Source organism: Lactuca serriola, chromosome 9 (assembly GCF_051521515.1).
Source record: "Lactuca serriola cultivar US96UC23 chromosome 9, Lser_US96UC23_V15, whole genome shotgun sequence".
NCBI classification, from domain to species: Eukaryota; Viridiplantae; Streptophyta; class Magnoliopsida; order Asterales; family Asteraceae; genus Lactuca; species Lactuca serriola.
In genome coordinates, this window is record NC_136416.1 from 144,397,787 (window position 1) to 144,415,576 (window position 17,790).

The 17,790-nt window shown below is 32.5% G+C and overlaps 2 protein-coding genes across 4 annotated transcripts; one reads left to right on the forward strand and one right to left on the reverse strand.

Moving 5' to 3' along the window:
- Positions 1–1,787: 1,787 nt before the first annotated feature.
- On the forward strand, positions 1,788–7,721 carry LOC145072400 (leucine-rich repeat receptor protein kinase HPCA1-like). The gene is made up of 19 exons (XM_079018816.1): positions 1,788–2,111; positions 2,584–2,704; positions 2,798–2,869; positions 3,581–3,655; positions 3,737–3,808; positions 3,945–4,106; positions 4,207–4,281; positions 4,357–4,428; positions 4,523–4,594; positions 4,679–4,747; positions 4,832–4,906; positions 5,036–5,104; positions 5,206–5,337; positions 5,411–5,880; positions 5,981–6,112; positions 6,198–6,340; positions 6,534–6,753; positions 6,847–7,079; positions 7,177–7,721. Exons 1-19 carry the CDS (start codon positions 2,030–2,032, stop codon positions 7,642–7,644), a joined length of 2,814 nt encoding a protein of 937 aa, XP_078874942.1. The 5' UTR covers positions 1,788–2,029; the 3' UTR covers positions 7,645–7,721.
- A 266-nt stretch (positions 7,722–7,987) lies between these two features.
- LOC145072398 (leucine-rich repeat receptor protein kinase HPCA1-like) lies at positions 7,988–15,947 on the reverse strand. 3 transcript variants are annotated; one of them, XM_079018812.1, is made up of 19 exons: positions 15,303–15,947; positions 14,977–15,097; positions 14,819–14,890; positions 14,619–14,693; positions 14,443–14,514; positions 13,895–14,056; positions 13,343–13,417; positions 13,190–13,261; positions 13,005–13,076; positions 12,823–12,891; positions 12,646–12,717; positions 12,460–12,528; positions 12,192–12,323; positions 11,506–11,984; positions 9,891–10,052; positions 9,677–9,819; positions 9,390–9,609; positions 8,754–8,989; positions 7,988–8,626 (listed from the first exon to the last, which is right to left on the reverse strand). In XM_079018812.1, the coding sequence occupies exons 1-19, from the start codon at positions 15,382–15,384 to the stop codon at positions 8,150–8,152; spliced, it is 2,862 nt and encodes a 953-aa protein (XP_078874938.1). In that variant the 5' UTR covers positions 15,385–15,947; the 3' UTR covers positions 7,988–8,149. The 3 variants fall into 3 exon arrangements, with proteins under 3 accessions (XP_078874938.1, XP_078874940.1, XP_078874939.1); XM_079018814.1 differs by having other exon boundaries at positions 14,977–15,069; positions 15,303–15,945; XM_079018813.1 differs by having other exon boundaries at positions 9,891–10,031; positions 15,303–15,945.
- Between the last annotated feature and the right edge of the window lie 1,843 nt (positions 15,948–17,790).

The window sequence follows — 17,790 nt, forward strand, 5'->3', positions numbered from 1 at the left end:
GATCATCCTGAAAATCCAATGGATAACCGAAATGATCCAATCCAATTCGATATCCAATTTAATCCAAAATTATTATCCAATCCGATTACTATTCTTACATATTCAATAAAAAAGTTAAGTTGAAAACTTAAAGTTAATGTTACTTTGCTAGTCTTATTTAGCATAATTATGTGCAATTTTATTTTTAGTTATCATAGTTATATTTGGTTACTAGGTGTAAGACCCGTATATTATACGGGTTTATTAAAAGTAAATTTTTAATATGAAAATATATAAACATTAAATATTTTATAAAATAATGCTTTTCCATACAAAATGTAATCTTTTGGAGCATTTATGAAAGAAATCAAATCGTTGGAGCATTTATGAGAATATATATTCAAATTAATAGAATGATAACCTTACATATATAACCCATTAGAATTTATTAAAATTTTATTTTAAGAAATGTGAAATCCTTAAAAAATGACAAGTGAAAAATAATAATTTTAAAAATCTTAGAAAAATTACATGTGGCAAATTGAATGAGAGTTTGACAAATGACAAAAAAAAGCCTTCATTTATTAGTAATAAAGATTCAATAGAAAATAATTAAAATTCAGTGGATGATGGATACCAAATGGATTAAACCAATCAAAAATGTCCAATGGATAAAATCGATCCAATCCAACATCCAATTGAATCGGATTGGATCCATTTTTTATATTAAATTGGATAGATCAATTGATAAAATCCAAAATCCAACGGATGATTGGATTGGACCGGTTCCATCAAAATCCATTGGATTTGAACCGAGGAAACCCCTTATAAATAGGGTCCGAACCCTAAAAATTAGGGTTTGCCCTCTGAAGCAATATGCCTAGCATACGCAAGGGATTCACGATCCTTACTTACACGCCTGACATACCTATCTCGTATGCTTAGTGTCGGGACCATATTTGCAAACTTTTTAAAGAATTGAGTCACAATTGAACATACATGGAACATTGGTGTTACAATTACACAAATTTTTTCTGAGATGACTCAAAGACCTTACATATTGGAATTATCATCAATATTCTTTTTCGTTCTTTCTCTCATCCTTCATTTATCAATATCCTTTCTTTTTTATTTCAATTGACAACTCATTATTAATATTTTTATCCGTATCTCTCTTCGAGAATACATCATGGTTTGGTAATACTCCACATAATTAATATTTTTTATGTGTGCACTTGGAGCACATGTTCGAAAATCCCAAGATTAAGAGTTATTTCAATTAAGTTCGTTAAAAACTGTACTACTACGTTTTGATAATTAAATTTAGAACTACAACACATTGGTAAATAATTTTTTAAAATACTACCGTCTTGTACAAAACTCACATAAAATTATATAAGGTAGGTATAGAATGTCCAGCCCGTTGAGCCTTGACCAAGTATTTATACCATACTAAATTACTTTATTAAAAAATTATGAAAAAAAAAACACTGAGGAGTCGACATCATCTTTTTTGTCTATTCTTACAAACTCTAAGCAAATCAATTGACAATGTAATAAAAAGACTATTTATGTAATTTACCGTATTGAAACCATCAAATATAGTAGTTGAACATGAAGGGTAATCTAGTAAATTTCACATATAATAACAGTTGACATTCATCACCTACTATATTTACCAAATCCATTAGAAAAACTCAAGTGTCACCAATAGAATTCTTTTTCCAAGTGATATCAACATCGAAAACAAAGTCTAACCAACTGAAAAGCATTGTATATCTTTTTCATTATCAACTGTCAGTTTTCAGATGGAAAATTCGTCGAACAGTAGGGTTTCGTATCAGATGCTGGCATGCTGCATCATGACAGATCTACGTGGCTATGAGTCTATGACCAATTCTTGTTTCTTTATTCTCTGTTATCACACAAGGTTATATATAACATGAGAAGAAGAAAGGGTGAGGCCTGGTGGGTGTGCCAAATGTGACCATTTATACTGTCTAAATATCTTATTGTAGCCTGGAAGAATATATAGTTTTTATTTAGATAAATGGGTTCAAGAATTTCGTTATGGATGCTGATTGTTTGCACTCAAATTTTGGTAATCACAGGTGTGACAGATGGAAATGATGGTAAGTTTTGTGATAATCTTTGTGTAGAGCTTTTATGACTTTTATATATATGGTTAACTTTCTCTTGCACTTTTGAGTCATGGTCTGTTGATATGCTCCCCTCATTTCAGAAATGAGATCACTATCAATTGTTCTACACTATAACTTCTAGATTGATCCATTTTATGTTTTTCAGAATTATTAACTAAATTAAACTCTATATAATAGCCCTACCTTAATGTTGTCACATTTTTAAATCAGAACTCTCAAAGATAGCTTAGTATTTGCTTTATAGGTGAATGGAGTTATAATATTTGAGGTAACTCCAACAATCATAACCAAAGATCCTCTCTATTCATCACATAACCTTTCTATTCCCAATTAAAACAACCCCTCATGTATGTTGTACATCATAACTATGGATGTTACCTTAAACGTATTTTGTGTTTTACTTTGTTGACATATAGCTTAAAATTTTCGGTTATTCTTGTAGTTGGTGCGCTAAATGCTATCAAGTCTAGCTGGCAGAATGTACCACCTAACTGGAGGGGTTCAGATCCATGTGGAAGTAAATGGGACGGAATTAACTGCACAAACTCACGTGTAACCAATTTGTAAGTTATAGATGTTTCAATCTTATTACAGAATTTTAGAAAAATCTAAACCTTTATTTCGTTTTAATTTATGTTTGAACTCTTCCATTACAGAGTGTTGGCAGGCATGGGGGTGAAAAGTGACGACATTGGAGACATTCCATCACTTTCCCAGTTGATATATTTGTATATATGTTTTCCTTTTCCATTTCATATATTCCTATATATACTTCTTTTCATTGTTTTCTCTTCCTCTTATTGTTTCTAAGATATTCGTATTATTGATTAAGATCAACACTCTTTTCGGAAAAACAAACTATTTTCAGTGTTTTTAAGTTGATAGTAAACTGATTTATTGAATAATTAAGATTGAAACAACCTTTTTTTTACCTGCTATACCAGGCATAAAATATCATTTTACAAACCATTTATTTTCTTGTGTTGGTTGAGTCTATGAGTTTCGATTTATTTCTTGTGTTGGCTGTAACACAATTTTAAAAACGTCTTTAAAAAGTTTAAAAATGTTCTAAAAACCGTTATGAAAAAGTTGTATAAAAGAGTGTAAAATAATTGTAAAAAAGGTTTAAAAAGGTTGTACAAAAGGGTGTAATTTTTTTTATTAAAAGTTCAAAAACAATCTGTAAAAAAATCTTTAAAAAAAAAGTTACGTTGTAAAGAAAAACCAATTTTGGGGAGAATAGTAAAAAAAAGTTTTAAATGTTTGGAGCAAAATTGTAACTAAGTTTAAAATTTTAGTTAAAAGTGTAAATTTATACAATAAAATTGGTTTGCTGAGAAATTGAAGTCACTTCATATAACATTTTCCCAAAAATGTAGTGTAAACCTTATTAATTATTTCTAGAACTTGACATTTCTCAATTTAATTTTTGGCTATAGAGATCTTTCCAACAACAAAGGAATTAAAGCTCCTCTTCCACCATCAATTCAGAATTTGAAGAACTTGACCACATTGTAAGAAATGAATTTTACTTCTCAAATGCATCAACCTAATTCATCTTATTTTTGTCTAATTGTTCAAAACCTTGCATGTAGAATACTGGTTGGTTGCAGTTTTTTTGGTCCAATTCCTGATACAATAGGATCCCTCGAGAAACTAATATTTTTGTAAGTATTCCAAATTCTTGTTCATGTTGTATCACTTGATCATAATAGATTAACTACCATACCATTTTTAATTTAAAACCAAATATTTTTGTAAGTATTCCAAATTCTTGTTCATCTTGTATCCCTTGTGTTGCAGAGGTCTGAATAATAACAGCTTCACTGGAATTATCCCACCATCCATTGGTAATTTACGCAGTCTTTCATGGTTGGATGTAAGTGGTAACAAGCTTGAGGGACCCATTCCTGTGTCTAATGGAACAGCACCTGGTCTTGACATGTTAAAGAATGCAAAACACTTGTAAGTTTTGTATCTTATATATATAACATTTGTCAGTTTATTAAACTTTTAGAGTGATTTTTCTCACTCGTGTTATCTTAATCTTATGGCAATTATGCAGCCATTTAGCAGATAATCAGTTATCTGGTGACATTCGATCTGAACTGTTCAGATCAGATATGACCCTATTACATGTGTAAGTATCACATTACCTGATGAAATATCTCAAGTGTCATTGGTTGACATATATATACGTACACTTTTCAAACAGGATATTCAACAATAATCGGTTAACTGGAAATATTCCTTCCTCGATAGGACTTGTGAGTACTCTTCAGGCAGTGTAAGCATTATTATTTAATAATCCTTGAACATTATAGCTAGATATGAACATATTTAATTTATTTGCTTTTTCAATTCCCTCCTTTATTTCACAGACGCCTGGACTCAAATTCCTTGGATGGGATAGTGCCTCAAAACATCACGAATCTCAAAAGTGTTAGTAAGCTGTAAGTGATAAGAGAAGTCGATCGATGTTTTTGTTGTGTATAATAATAGCTTTTATTTGGTGGTTGAAATTTATTCATTTTTAGATACTTGTCCAACAACAAACTGAGTGGACCTGTTCCAAATCTCACAGGAATGGTCTCCCTCTTTTATGTGTAAGTTAATTTAAAGTTTAAACTTCATAAATCATCATCTTCTAGTTGCTAACATGACATGTTTTATCATGATGTCATTCTCAGGGACATGAGCAATAATAGTTTTGATGCATCAGATATTCCTACATGGTTCTCCGAACTTCCATCTTTGACAACATTGTAATCTTTCTTTCACTCATTTCATGTCTTTCACCAGAAAGACTAGTCCAAGTAGTTCCTCAATCTGTGTGTTTGTGTGTAAAATATGGAGGACTTTATTATTAAGCATGTTTAATCTTCTACTGACAGATTGATGGAGAAGACTCAACTTCAAGGAGAAATCCCATCAACTCTCTTCCAACCTCAGTTGGAGAAATTGTGAGTATCAACTGCATGCTTGCTACTCAAGTTAATATGCATATTCAATTGTATCATTTATCATTCCAAACAATAGAACATGAACTTATTTATATTCACAGGTTGCTAAGCAACAACGGTCTTAACGGAATACTAGATGTGGGCAACACCTATAACAGTGATTTGAATGTTGATCTGACAAACAATTCCATTCTTGACTTCAATCAAAAATCCGTATACAATATGACCTTAAAGTGAGCTCATTATTAGCCTTGAATATTTCCAATTTACCATCCATTAAATTCTTACTTTTCTACTACTTTCCAGTCTTGGAAGTAATCCAGTGTGTGAAGGAGGAGCAACAGGAAGATATTGTGCAACTGGAAAGACGAATATACAAAGCCGTTCACCATCAAATGGCTGTGATCATGTGCGATGCGGTTCAGATAAAGTGCCAAGTCCCAACTGTACATGCGCACATCCGTACATAGGAACCATAACTTTTTTACTCCATTCTTTCTCAAACTTAGATAACACCACCTACTATAAACTTCTCAATGATTCTTTGATGTCAGCCTTTAGGAGCAAACAACTTCCAGTAGAATCAATATTTATTTCCAATGCATTTATTGGCGAATACCTTCAATATACATTGCATATCTTTCCCTCTGGTCAAGATCGTTTTAATCTTTTAGAAGTCTCTTCAATAGGAACAGTGATCAATCGCCAACCAGCAGAACTCATAGTTCTCCCACGCTTTGGTCCCTTCTTCTTTCTTGATGTTAATTATTTTGAAGGTGATTATTCATTTCAATCATATAATTTGTCACTAAATCTTGAAAGGTGTATACAGTTATAAATATGGGAAACACGATTTCTGATTTTGATTATCCACAGGAGACAAGTCATCGAATCATGGTGCTATCATTGGGGTATCAGTTGGTAGTTTTGTGATCGTATGCCTGGCTATAAGTTATGCTATCTATCAGAAAAGATGGGCAACACGAGCGAGACAGAGCGATCCTTTTGGTAAGACGAATTGGAGCATATGAGAAGGGTATTCACGTCTTTTTACAAGTTCATGTGTTTACATACGTATATTTTGATAATGCAGCATCTTGGGTGATGGATAATGGTAGTGACGCTGGTGGTGTTCCTGAATTGAAAGGAGCAAGACTTTGTTCATTTGAAGAACTCAAAAGATGCACCGATAATTTTTCAGAAGAATACGTAATTGGATCTGGGGGATATGGGAAGGTATCTTCATGTTGTATCCCTTTAAGTTAAAATCACTACTACTTCTTTGGTATATATATGATCAGGCTTTCCATACTTGTGTTACATTCAACTCTATTGATCAATATATATGTGATTATTGATATATGTAAACTATTGTGTTATTGTTTGGTAAGTGACAAATTCCTAAAATTGGTAAGATGTTGACTTTCAGGTTTATAGAGGGACTCTTAGCACTGGTCACGAAGTCGCGATCAAAAGAGCTAAACAAGGTTCATTGCAGGGTGCTCAAGAATTTAAAACAGAAATTGAGCTTCTTTCAAGGATTCATCATAAGAATGTGGTAGCCCTTGTGGGATTCTGTTATGAGCAAGGTGAACAAATGTTGGTGTATGAATACATTTCAAATGGTACTCTAAAGGATAACCTTTCAGGTAGATTTACATCTTTCTTGGCTTTTTCCTTTCGTCCAAAGGGATGATATTAGATAAAAAAAAAATGAAAGATTATTGAAATTGTACATTCAGGGAAGTCAGGAATGAGGCTGAATTGGATGAAGAGGCTTACAATAGCTCTTGATTCTGCCAAAGGTCTGACATATTTGCATGAGCTTGCAAATCCTCCAATCATACATAGAGACATTAAATCTAATAACATTCTGGTTGATGATCATCTGATTGCCAAGGTTGCTGATTTTGGTTTGTCCAAATTGTTGGGAGATTCAAAGGATTATGTATCTACTCAAGTGAAGGGGACACTGGTAGGTGTTAAAGTCGATTTGTGTATGCCTAATGTTGCTTGTCTACTTTTACCCTTGAAGTTAACAGTATTTACGTTTTGATCCTTTCTGAATGCAGGGTTACATGGATCCCGAATACTTCATGACCCAAAAGTTGACCGAAAAGAGTGATGTTTACAGTTTTGGAGTTGTACTTTTGGAGCTTTTAACTGCAAGACCACCAATACACAAGGGTAAATATATTGTAAGGGAGGTTAATGAGGCGATTGACAAGTCTCCAAATGAACTCCACAAGATTCTTGATCCATATCTTGGTTCATCCAAAACAGTTGGAGGTTTGACCAAATTTGTCAATTTGGCAATGAGATGTGTCCAAGATTTAGGAGTTGATAGGCCTAAAATGGGAGATGTGGTGAGAGAGATTGAGGCTATTATAAATTTGGCTGTTGTAAACGTTGATGCTGAATCACCATCTACTTTCTCAACCCAAAATATAGGAAAAGTTGAGGACCTTTATCATCCATATAGTGATTCAGTCTCTGATTCGAGTAGTTTGTATGTATTTGAAACAGAACTACGCAGGTGAAAACAGTTGGAAATAAGATTGTAAAAATGTGAATTTAGAAAGATTCAAAGTACATGAACTTTATGGTGTGTTTTGTATTGGGAGCTAATAATTTAGATAACTTTTTTGCTATCAAGCAAAATATTTGTTAACTTAAGCAAAATTTTCCCATAAGACTCTTCTTTAATTGCAAAGAAAGTTGTTGTTGCACTAACTATATCATCTGTGTTTCTTGGATACAATGGTGCAATTTTTTATTCAAATCAAGACCCAATTGCTATACCTCTGATATTAGTCAAGTAATTTAGACAGTGGTATTATGGGAAAATCCTCAAAATAAAGAGCATCTTATGTGGGAGGAGTATTTTGGGTATCTTTTAGTTTGTTTCAACATAGTATAGTAAAAACAGCATATCATAAACATCATACAATTTGAATCATTCTAAATCTACATATCAATAAGTATTCTTCCATATGTTTCCATATATACCAACAAATGTTCTTGTTTTCATCATCTTCCCACAATTCACCTTCTCAGTTCTGTTTCAAATGGTAGAGTCAAACTACTCACATCAGAGACCGAATCACCATACGGATGATAAAGATCCCCAACTTCTCCTTTATTTTGACTTAAAAAACTAGAAGCTGACTCAGCATCAAGGCTTAAAACAGCCAAATCTATAATTCTTTCAATCTCTCTCACAACCTCTCCCATTTTAGGCCTTTCAACTCCTGAATCTCGGACACAACTCATTGCCAGGTTTAGAAATTCAGTCAAACCTGCAAGGTTTTGTGAAGAACCAAGAGAAGGATCAAGAATCTTGTATAGACCGTTTTGGTCCCCCGACTTTCCAATTGCCTCATTTACCTCCTTCACGATGAATTTACCCTTATGTATTGGTGATCTTGCGGTTAAAAGCTCCAAAAGTACAACTCCAAAACTGTAAACATCACTCTTTTCGGTTAACTGTTGGGTCATGTAGTATTCGGGATCCATGTAACCCTACATTTAGAAAGGATCAAAATGCAAATACTGTTAACTTCAAGGGTACAACTTGACAATTGGCATATTTTAGACCCACAACAAAAACAAAAAAAAGAGACCCTTTGAATCATCTCTCAACACATACCAATGTCCCCTTGACTTGAGTAGATACATAACCCTTTGAATCATCTCCCAACAGTTTTGATAATCCAAAATCAGCAACTTTAGCAATTAAATTATCATCAAGAAGAATGTTAGTTGATTTGATGTCTCTGTGAATGATTGGAGGATTAGCAAGCTCATGCATATATGTCAGCCCTTTTGCAGAATCAAGAGCTGCTCTAAGCCTCTTCAACCAATCCAACCTCATTCCCGCTTTTCCTTTATTCAAAATTTCAAAAAATTTACAAGTTTAGCCACACTGCATTAAAGTCCTTACATATTGGCTTCATAATCGATTAAGTCCTTATATATATATATATATATATATATATATATATATATATATATATATATATATATATATATTTTTTATTCAATTAAGTCCCAAAAACTGGTAATTGTATTCATTTTGACCCTTTTACCCGGTCAACAGGTCATCCCACTTTCAAAAATTACACTTTTGGCCCAGATTTGAAGTTTTTTTAGAAATTTGGTCCGAAATTTACACTTTTGGCTCAGTTTTTAAATTTTATTACAAAGTTGGTCTAAAATTTGAGGCCAATATGTAAGGACTTTTATGCAAATTGTCTCTATAAAAACATGTGTATGTAAATTTTACCTGTAAGATTATCTTTAAGAGTACCATTTGAAATGTACTCATAGATCAGCATTTGTTCACCTTGTTCATAACAGAATCCCACTAGGGCTACAACATTTTTATGATGAATCCTTGAAAGAAGCTCGATTTCTGTTTTGAATTCATGAGCACCTTGTAATGACCCTTGTTGAGCTCTTTTGATTGCTACTACATGACCAGAGTCAAGAGTCCCTTTATACACCTGTGAGTCAGCATTAAAAAATAAATTAAAGAAAGAAAGAAGAAATTGAAATATAATAAAAAGATACCTGTCCATATCCACCAGATCCAATTAAGTTTTCTTCTGAAAAATTGTTTGTGCATCTTTTGAGTTCTTCAAATGAACACCATCTTGCTCCTTTCAGTTGAGGAACACCACCCACAATACTTCCATTATCCAACGCCCAAGATGCTGTGTAATTATGGAAGTAAGTAAGCATGTGAAGTTGTTGTAAAAAGACAAGAATACCCTCCCTGTCTTACCAAAAGGGTTGCTGTGTTTTGCTCTTGTTGCGTTTCTTTTCTGATAGATGGCATAGGTTATAGCCAAGGCTATTAGTAATAGGATCACACAACCACCAACTGCTGCCCCAATGATGATGCCATGATTCGATGATTTGTTTCCTGTTATTTGCCCATGTACACCTTTCAAGGTTTAGTCATAAATATATAAGTTTCTTTTTTATATATATTTAAAAGGGAAAAATACAGAAAAGCACTTGTAGTTTCACAATCTTATGGATGTAGCCACTTAACTATCCTCAGTGACAATGAAATCATTCTACTTTTTTGGATTGTCTAAAAAATGTTAGATTCAAGAAATATCAATGTAGTTTGATTATTTTTTTTTTATTATTATAGCATCTTATTTATATTTCTTCCTACTAAAGCATTGTACTTTGAAAAACATAGCTAATTACGGCTATGTCATCTAAATACAAATAAGTTTTCAAACAAATAAGGAAAAAAAACGAATAGAAGTAGAATATTTTCCAAAGTACAATACCTTAATAACAAAAATAAAAAATTGAGAGTACAATGTTCTAATAGAAAGAAAAGAAAGTCGGATGCTATACTACACAAATATATGAAAATACATCTCTATTAAGACTTAACAATTTATAATTTAGCCACTGAAATACTTTTTTTAACGATTTAACCTCTGAACTACTATTATAACAATCATAAAAGATTAGTTCAATAGCTAAATCAAGAAAATGGTGAGCGTACATTGTGCTTAGCTGTGTTATTCCATTTTTCAAACCATCAGAAAAAGCATAATTATATAATTAGTACAGAGGGTAAATCTCAAAAAAGACCTTATATTTTGTGTTTTTTCCGGATTAAACCTTAATTTTAATTTTTTTTCCTGAAAAAACCTTGTAGTTTTTCATTTTTTCTGAAAAAAAACCTCAACTTTGTCTTTTTTCCGAAAAAAAAAAACCTCAACCTTCTATCTGTTTCCGAAAAACCCTCAACTTTTTAGTATTTTCCAAAAAAAACCCTCACATTTTACAAGTTTTTCCGGGAAAAAAAGGGTTAATCTCAAAAAAGACCTTATATTTTGTGTTTTTTCCGGATTAAACCTCATCTTTAATTCTTTTTACTGAAAAAACCTTGTATATTTTCATTTTTTCCGATCTGGCCCTTTTAGTCTTTTTTTGCCAAAAACATTTTTAAAATGTGAGGGTTTTTTCAAGAAAAAATAAAAAAGTTGAGGGTTTATTTGGAAGCATTTAGAAGGTTGAGGGTTTTTTTTTCGGAAAAAAAAAATACAAAGTTGAGGGTTTTCCGGAAAAAATGAAAAAATACATGGTCTTTTTCAGTAAAAAAATAAATTTGAGGTTTAATCTGGAAAAAAACACAAAATATAAGATCTTTTTTTACACTGACTAAAAGGGCCAGATCAAAAACAATGAAAAAATCCAAGGTGTTTTTCAGGAAAAAAATAAAGTTGAGGTTTAATCCGTATAAAACACAAAAATATAATGTCTTTTATGAGATTAACCCTAGTAGAGAATCTGGCTAAGTGGCTCAATCGATAAGATGGTGTCACTATTTCACCCAATTATAAATAAAATATATTATATAAAATTACCTGGAAAACAACAATAGCTATCATCAAGAAAGAACAAGGGTCCAAATTGTGGGAGAGAAAAGAGGTTTTGTCTGTTGATCACAGTCCCAATAGAGGAGATAGTTGACCGAGTAAAAAAATCTTGACCAGAGGGAAATACATGCAATGTATATTGAAGGTATGAAAACTCATTAACACGTGCATTTGAAACAGAAATTGACTCCACAGGAAGTTGACTTGACCTAAAAGCTGATATCAAAGCATCATGGAGAAGCATATAGTATGTGGAGTTTTCCAAGTTTGAAAAAGAATAAGACAGAAAATATATGGTTCCTGTGTATGGATGTGTGCATGCACAATTTGGACTTAGAATTTTATCCGAAGGGCAACGGACAGGTGGACAATTATTATTGGATGGAAAACCATTTGGTAAATTAGGGTTTCTAGCTGAACAATATCTTCCTGTTGTTCCACCTTCACATAGTGGATTATTGGCAAGACTGCAAAAAAAAAATTAGAAAACTATTTGTGTAAGATTGTGAATAGCAATGCACTTTCTTTTTATAGCAATAAAGATTGCAATTTTTTAATTGACATTGTAACACTCAGGTAGAGTTTTTAGAATTTAGTCTTAAAATAAAAAGAAATGAAAGTACATTACTGTTTCTTGCATCTAACCTAAAGATGAAAAGGCATTAAGAGCTCACATTAAGTTCATATTATATTCAGATTTCTGAGTAAAGTCACCAATGGAATTATTTGTTAGATCAACAATCAAATCACTTCTATAGCTGTTGCCAACATCCAAGGTTCCATTAAGAGCATTGTTACTTAGCCCCCTGTCATTAACACCCAAAAACAGAGAAGAAAAGAATAATCTCAGTTCCACATTTCACTACTGAAACTACAAATATTAATAGCTTATAATAAAGTATAGAGATGAATTTGAGAATAAAGCATTCAGCTAACACTCACAATCTTTGCAACTGAGGTTGGAAGACATCAGATGGGATTTCCCCTTGAAGTTGTGTCTTATCCATCAGTCTGTCAGAAGAACATGTTAAGAATGCTTCAAAATAAATTCCTCCATATTTAATGTCATTAAAAGAGAATTTTTATGCAAATTATCGACTTTGCATAACACGAGTGGAAGAAGATTACATTGTTGTCAATGATGGAAGTGAGAACCATGTAGGGATATCTGAAGCATCAAAACTGTTATTGCTCATGTCCCTAAAAAATCCATCATAATAAAAGACGACATGTTATGTTATGTTATGTTATGTTAAAAAGTAGAAAATGAATAGTTTCTATAAATGAGTTATTCCTCAAACTTACACATAAAAGAGGGATTCCATTCCTATGAGGTTTGGAAAAGGTCCACTTAGGTTGTTGTTTGATAAGTACCTGAAAATAAATAGAAATAGATCTTTGAATTAATGTCAACCACTGAATAAAAATTATTATTTAAATAAAAAAAAAGGAAATGAAAAGATTTATCGACTTCTTTTATCACTTACAACTCCCCAACTCTTTTGAGGTTTGTGATGTTTCTATGCATATTCCCATCCAATGAATTTGAGTCCAAGCGTCTGAAATAAAGGAGGGAAAGAGTGACACATACGTAAATAAATTGCAAATATTCATATTCTGAATTGAGTAAATGACCATTTTACCCTTGTGTCTAGTAATCATTAATACTTACATTGCCTCAAGAGTATCCACTAGTCCCATCGAAGATGGGATTTTTCCAGATAATTGATTATTGTTGAATAGCCTGTTCAAAAATGTATATATGCTTTTAGTATTACAAATGCCACATCATTATAAAATTATACATATGAAAAATGATACTTACACATGTATTAGACTCATACTTGAGCTGAAAAGTCTAAATGGAATAACACCTGATAACTGGTTGTTTGCAAAATGACTTCACAATGGCCAAAAACATAACACCAATAAGAAAGTCACGTTAAAAGTTGATAAAGTGACAAATGCATGTGTGTGTATATATAGGAATAGGTTCAAATGAAGACACTGAATAAAGTGAAGACGTGAAGACACTACTTTTATGTTATTATTCTGCTATGAATCTTGTATATACTGCCTTATGTCATTATTCAACAATGAATATATGAATAATCATACATTAATATTCACTTTTAAACTTACTACAAATGAATATACAAATAATCATTCGTTGATATTCACATTAGAATTTATTACAAAACTAAACATATATAAAATTCATAGCAAAATAATAACATAAAAGTAGTATCTTCACATCTTCACTTTATTTAGTCTCTTCATTTGAACCATCCCCTGTGTGTGTGTATGTACAACTGTGTGTGTGTGTGTGTGTGTATATATATATATATATATATACTATGAAAGAAAGGAAACATACAAGTGCCTTGCTTTGACTAGAAAATCAAGACCAGGGTCTGTTTCATTTGAGACAGGAATGGCTCCACGAAGCTGGTTATCAGTAAGATCCAACCATAAAAGATTGGCTAAATTGCCAATGGATCTTGGGATATTTCCAGTGAAGCTGTTATTATTCAGACCTCTGAAACAAAAGGGATAGATTCAGAAGTACTATATACGAAAAAGATTGTTTGTTCCTCATGGAATACAACTTATTTTCAAATATGCAACAAAATGCATAGTATTTAGCTATAGGTGAAATGCAAAAAGTAGCAATGGAATTTCATTGATTTCTTTATTAAAACTAACTATTTTCATTTCTTACTATTACAATATGATACTTTGAAAAATCTACCCAAAATACTAATATGATACAAAGGAATTTCTAGGAAATGATAGTAGGATGCTATAATACACAAATAATTAAAAGTTGTTGCTATTGCTTGCATTTAGCTCTTTAATTATATGGCATGGTACTTAGTCTTATAACAAATTATACAAAATACTCAAGAATTTTGGAATACTTACAAAAAGACTAACTGCTCGAGGGATCCTATGGAATCAGGAATTGGACCAAAGAAATTGCAACCAACCAGGATTCTACATGCAGAGAGTACTTTGTCAAACAAGAAAAATCAGATAAGGCTTTAAACAATCAGGAGTTCAAGAGAAGATAAGATAGATACACAAAATGGATATCTTACAGTGTTGTCAAGTTCTTCAAATTCTGAATTGTTGGTGGAAGAGGTGCTTTAATCCCTTTGTTGTTGGAAAGATCTCTATATGCAAGTATCAAAATCAGAAATCATCCACTATTAGCAATAGTTAAGTATATGAAAATCCGAAATAACAACAATAGAAAGAAAAGGCAAAGAAAAGACGTATAGAAGAATGGAAAACATACAAATATTCCAATTGGGAAAGTGATGGAATGTCTCCAATGGTGTTAGTTTTCACCCCCATGCCTGCTAACACTCTGTAATGGAAGGATTCAAACATAAGAAACACAGGGTTTTGATTTTTCAAGAATTTTGTATTAAGATTGAAACATCTACAACTTACAAGGAGATTACTCGTGAGTTTGTACATTTAATTCCTTCCCAATTACTTCCACAAGGATCAGAACCACTCCAATCAGGTGGTAGATTCTGCCAGCTAGATTTTATAGCATTTAGCACAGCAACTACAAGAATAAACATGATTTTTCAAGTGGAAATTATATATATTCAGCTTCCAATAAGTAATCCGTCTTGTTTAATTGAAGTTAATAACTCTGAGAATCATATAATGAACAATCTTGAAGTCATGTTGTAAAAACAATATCATGAACTACTGTAAACATGTCATAACTGGAAAAAACTCCACACAGATTGTCAGAAAAAACTTACCATCATTTTGGTTCGTCACTGCTGTGATTACGATAACTTGACTGAAAGCAATCAGCATCCATACCGGAATTCTTGAACCCATTTCTGTAAAATGAACAGTATCTTCTTCCGGACTACACGAAGAAATTTAGATAGCAAACGGCTACATTTGGCACACCCATAGAGCCTCGCCTTTTCTCTCTCCGCATATTCGATGTTATGTAACACTCGTTTGTAATCGGAATAAAGAAATAAGAATTGAGGATATCGACGTACAGTCGTAGACCTGGTCATTGTCCAGCATTTGTTAAGAAGCCCAACTGTTCGACGATATTTCCAACCGAAAACAGACAGCCGATAGAGACAAACTAATGCACAACAAGACTTTTTCAATCGGTTCGATTTTGTTTTTGGTGTGGACATCACTTGGAAGAAGATTCCGATTGGCGACAATGGAGTTTTCGTAATTGTTTTGGAAATAGTGGAGTAGGTGAGGGATGTCATCTGCTTCGACCTTAAACTATTTCTGTAACACTGCAATCGTGTTTGAGTTTGAGTTATTGAGTGGCAGGACTGCTCTAATTCTGTTGGCGAAATAAACAGCAAATCCACCAGATTACCCCCTTCATGCTTCAAAAAAGAATATATCTAATGTTTCAATCATGGTAGACCTCACACAATAATGCCGTTTTTATCCTACTCCAAATCCTTTGCACGATAACAATTCATAACACCTTTGCTATGTCAACATTTCGGTAGGAAATGCTTCTATTTTTTTGTTTAATTTAATTAAATTATTTTATTTTAATGCACAAATATTTTTTATGCATAAATATTGAACAAATTTTATTTTTATAAACCATAAACAATTAATATAACATAAATTATATTCTTTAAAACACAAACTTTTTATATTAAATTAAAAAAGTTACAATAAATTAAAACTTAAAATACCTAGAAACACGATTTAATAATTCAAAGGGTAAATGTGAGTGTAACTCTACGAAGTTTCATCTTTTGGTTTAAATGATTCCTTTCGTTTTTTTTTTTTTTGGCATTTAAGGGGTACGAAGTGTAGTTTTACATATTTTTAAAGTCATTCTATAGAAAGCGAAAGGGTCAGCCGGTTAACCACATCCTAGTCAAGAGGTATGAAGAGGCATGTCATTTAAAATATTATCACGTCACTATTTCTATTGCCACATCAATAAATGACATTTTGACCTACTTAACCCTTTTGTAAAGGACATATTCACTCGTCGCTGTCTTCTTCCCCTTTCTTCTTCTATTGTTTCTTTCCAAAATCACTGCTATGGTTGTGTATATGAAGGTCGATCTTCATTTTGCTAGCATTTTTACTGTGTACCCCGCAATAAGTTACTCAGATGGAGCAGAGCAACGCTTTGAAGATGTCGATTTTGCAGGAATGAACTTGAAGGAATTTCTAATGTTTATTAAAAGATTCGCAAACGAGGAATGTGTGAATGTGTACTTTTGCATGCCCGATATAGATTTTCCTGATGGATTGAGGATGATGGCCATCGAGAAAGATGACCAAGAGTTAATTCAAGTAGGATACGACAACGGATGTGTAATCTAAATTTACATGGATCATCTTGGTGTCAATGTCCATCAATGGATAGTGGATGACCAAGCTAAAGTATGCAGTCCTGAAGACAAGCAGTCGGGTGTAGGGGGACTAATGAGGAGTTACATAGCATGGGAGCTTTTCAGAACGACATTGATGACTTGAAAGGTAATGTACATGATGACCTTAGACATGTTGATTCCATTCCTATGTTTAAGACCATAAATGATGTTTTTTTGAGCAAGCTATGCCCCAAGGTGCAGTCAATCCCATCAAGTCCTCCTCATGAGGACGCATATTTTCGTATGGATGACAATGGCACAATTGTTGAGGAAGTAACAACTTATAATGAAAATGTTCACTGGAAAATAAATAAACTCGTGTTAGGTATGAGATTTGAATGTCCAAAACAATTAAAACATATGTTATGTAATTATGTTGTTGCTAATGGCTATCAGTTGTGCTACAAGAAAAATGATAGTAGGAGACTTTTAGTGAAATGTTTTTCTGGCCAGTGTAAGTTTAGACTTTGGGCCTCATGGATGAGTGAAGAATAATCATTCCAGATTAACTCACTCATAGATAGCACAATTGTGCAAGAAATTTCAAATTGGGATCAATTGTTAGCTATGCTTGGATTGGCAGCCATTTTATAACTAAGTTCTTAAATAAGAAAAAAAAATGAGTGTTAGGATGCTTAAGGAAGAGGTCAGACAAACTTTTAGAATAGGTATGATTATGGGACAGTATAGGAGAACAAAGAAACATGTCATTAAGCTAATTGAAGGCACACTTGTTGAGCACTATTTAAAACTTTGGTCTTATAGTGAGGAGAAAAGAAGATTAAACCATGGATCAACTGTAAAGATTGGTGTCAATAGTATGCCGGATGGGAAGACTTATTTCAGTAACTTTTACGTA

Bases quoted from the DNA above. Each gene is read 5' to 3' on its own strand.
- LOC145072400 (XM_079018816.1), top strand. From the start codon at position 2,030: ATGGGTTCAAGAATTTCGTTATGGATGCTGATTGTTTGCACTCAAATT. The intron at 4,282-4,356 runs GTAAGTATCACA...CTTTTCAAACAG, and splicing joins GATATGACCCTATTACATGT to GATATTCAACAATAATCGGT. The intron at 5,105-5,205 runs GTGAGTATCAAC...TTATATTCACAG, and splicing joins CAACCTCAGTTGGAGAAATT to GTTGCTAAGCAACAACGGTC.
- LOC145072398 (XM_079018812.1), bottom strand. From the start codon at position 15,384: ATGGGTTCAAGAATTCCGGTATGGATGCTGATTGCTTTCAGTCAAGTT. The intron at 14,057-14,442 runs GTAAGTATTCCA...CTTTTGTTTCAG, and splicing joins CTCGAGCAGTTAGTCTTTTT to AGGTCTGAATAATAACAGCT. The intron at 12,529-12,645 runs GTAATCTTCTTC...TTCTTCTGACAG, and splicing joins CTTCCATCATTGACAACAAT to ACTGATGGATAAGACACAAC.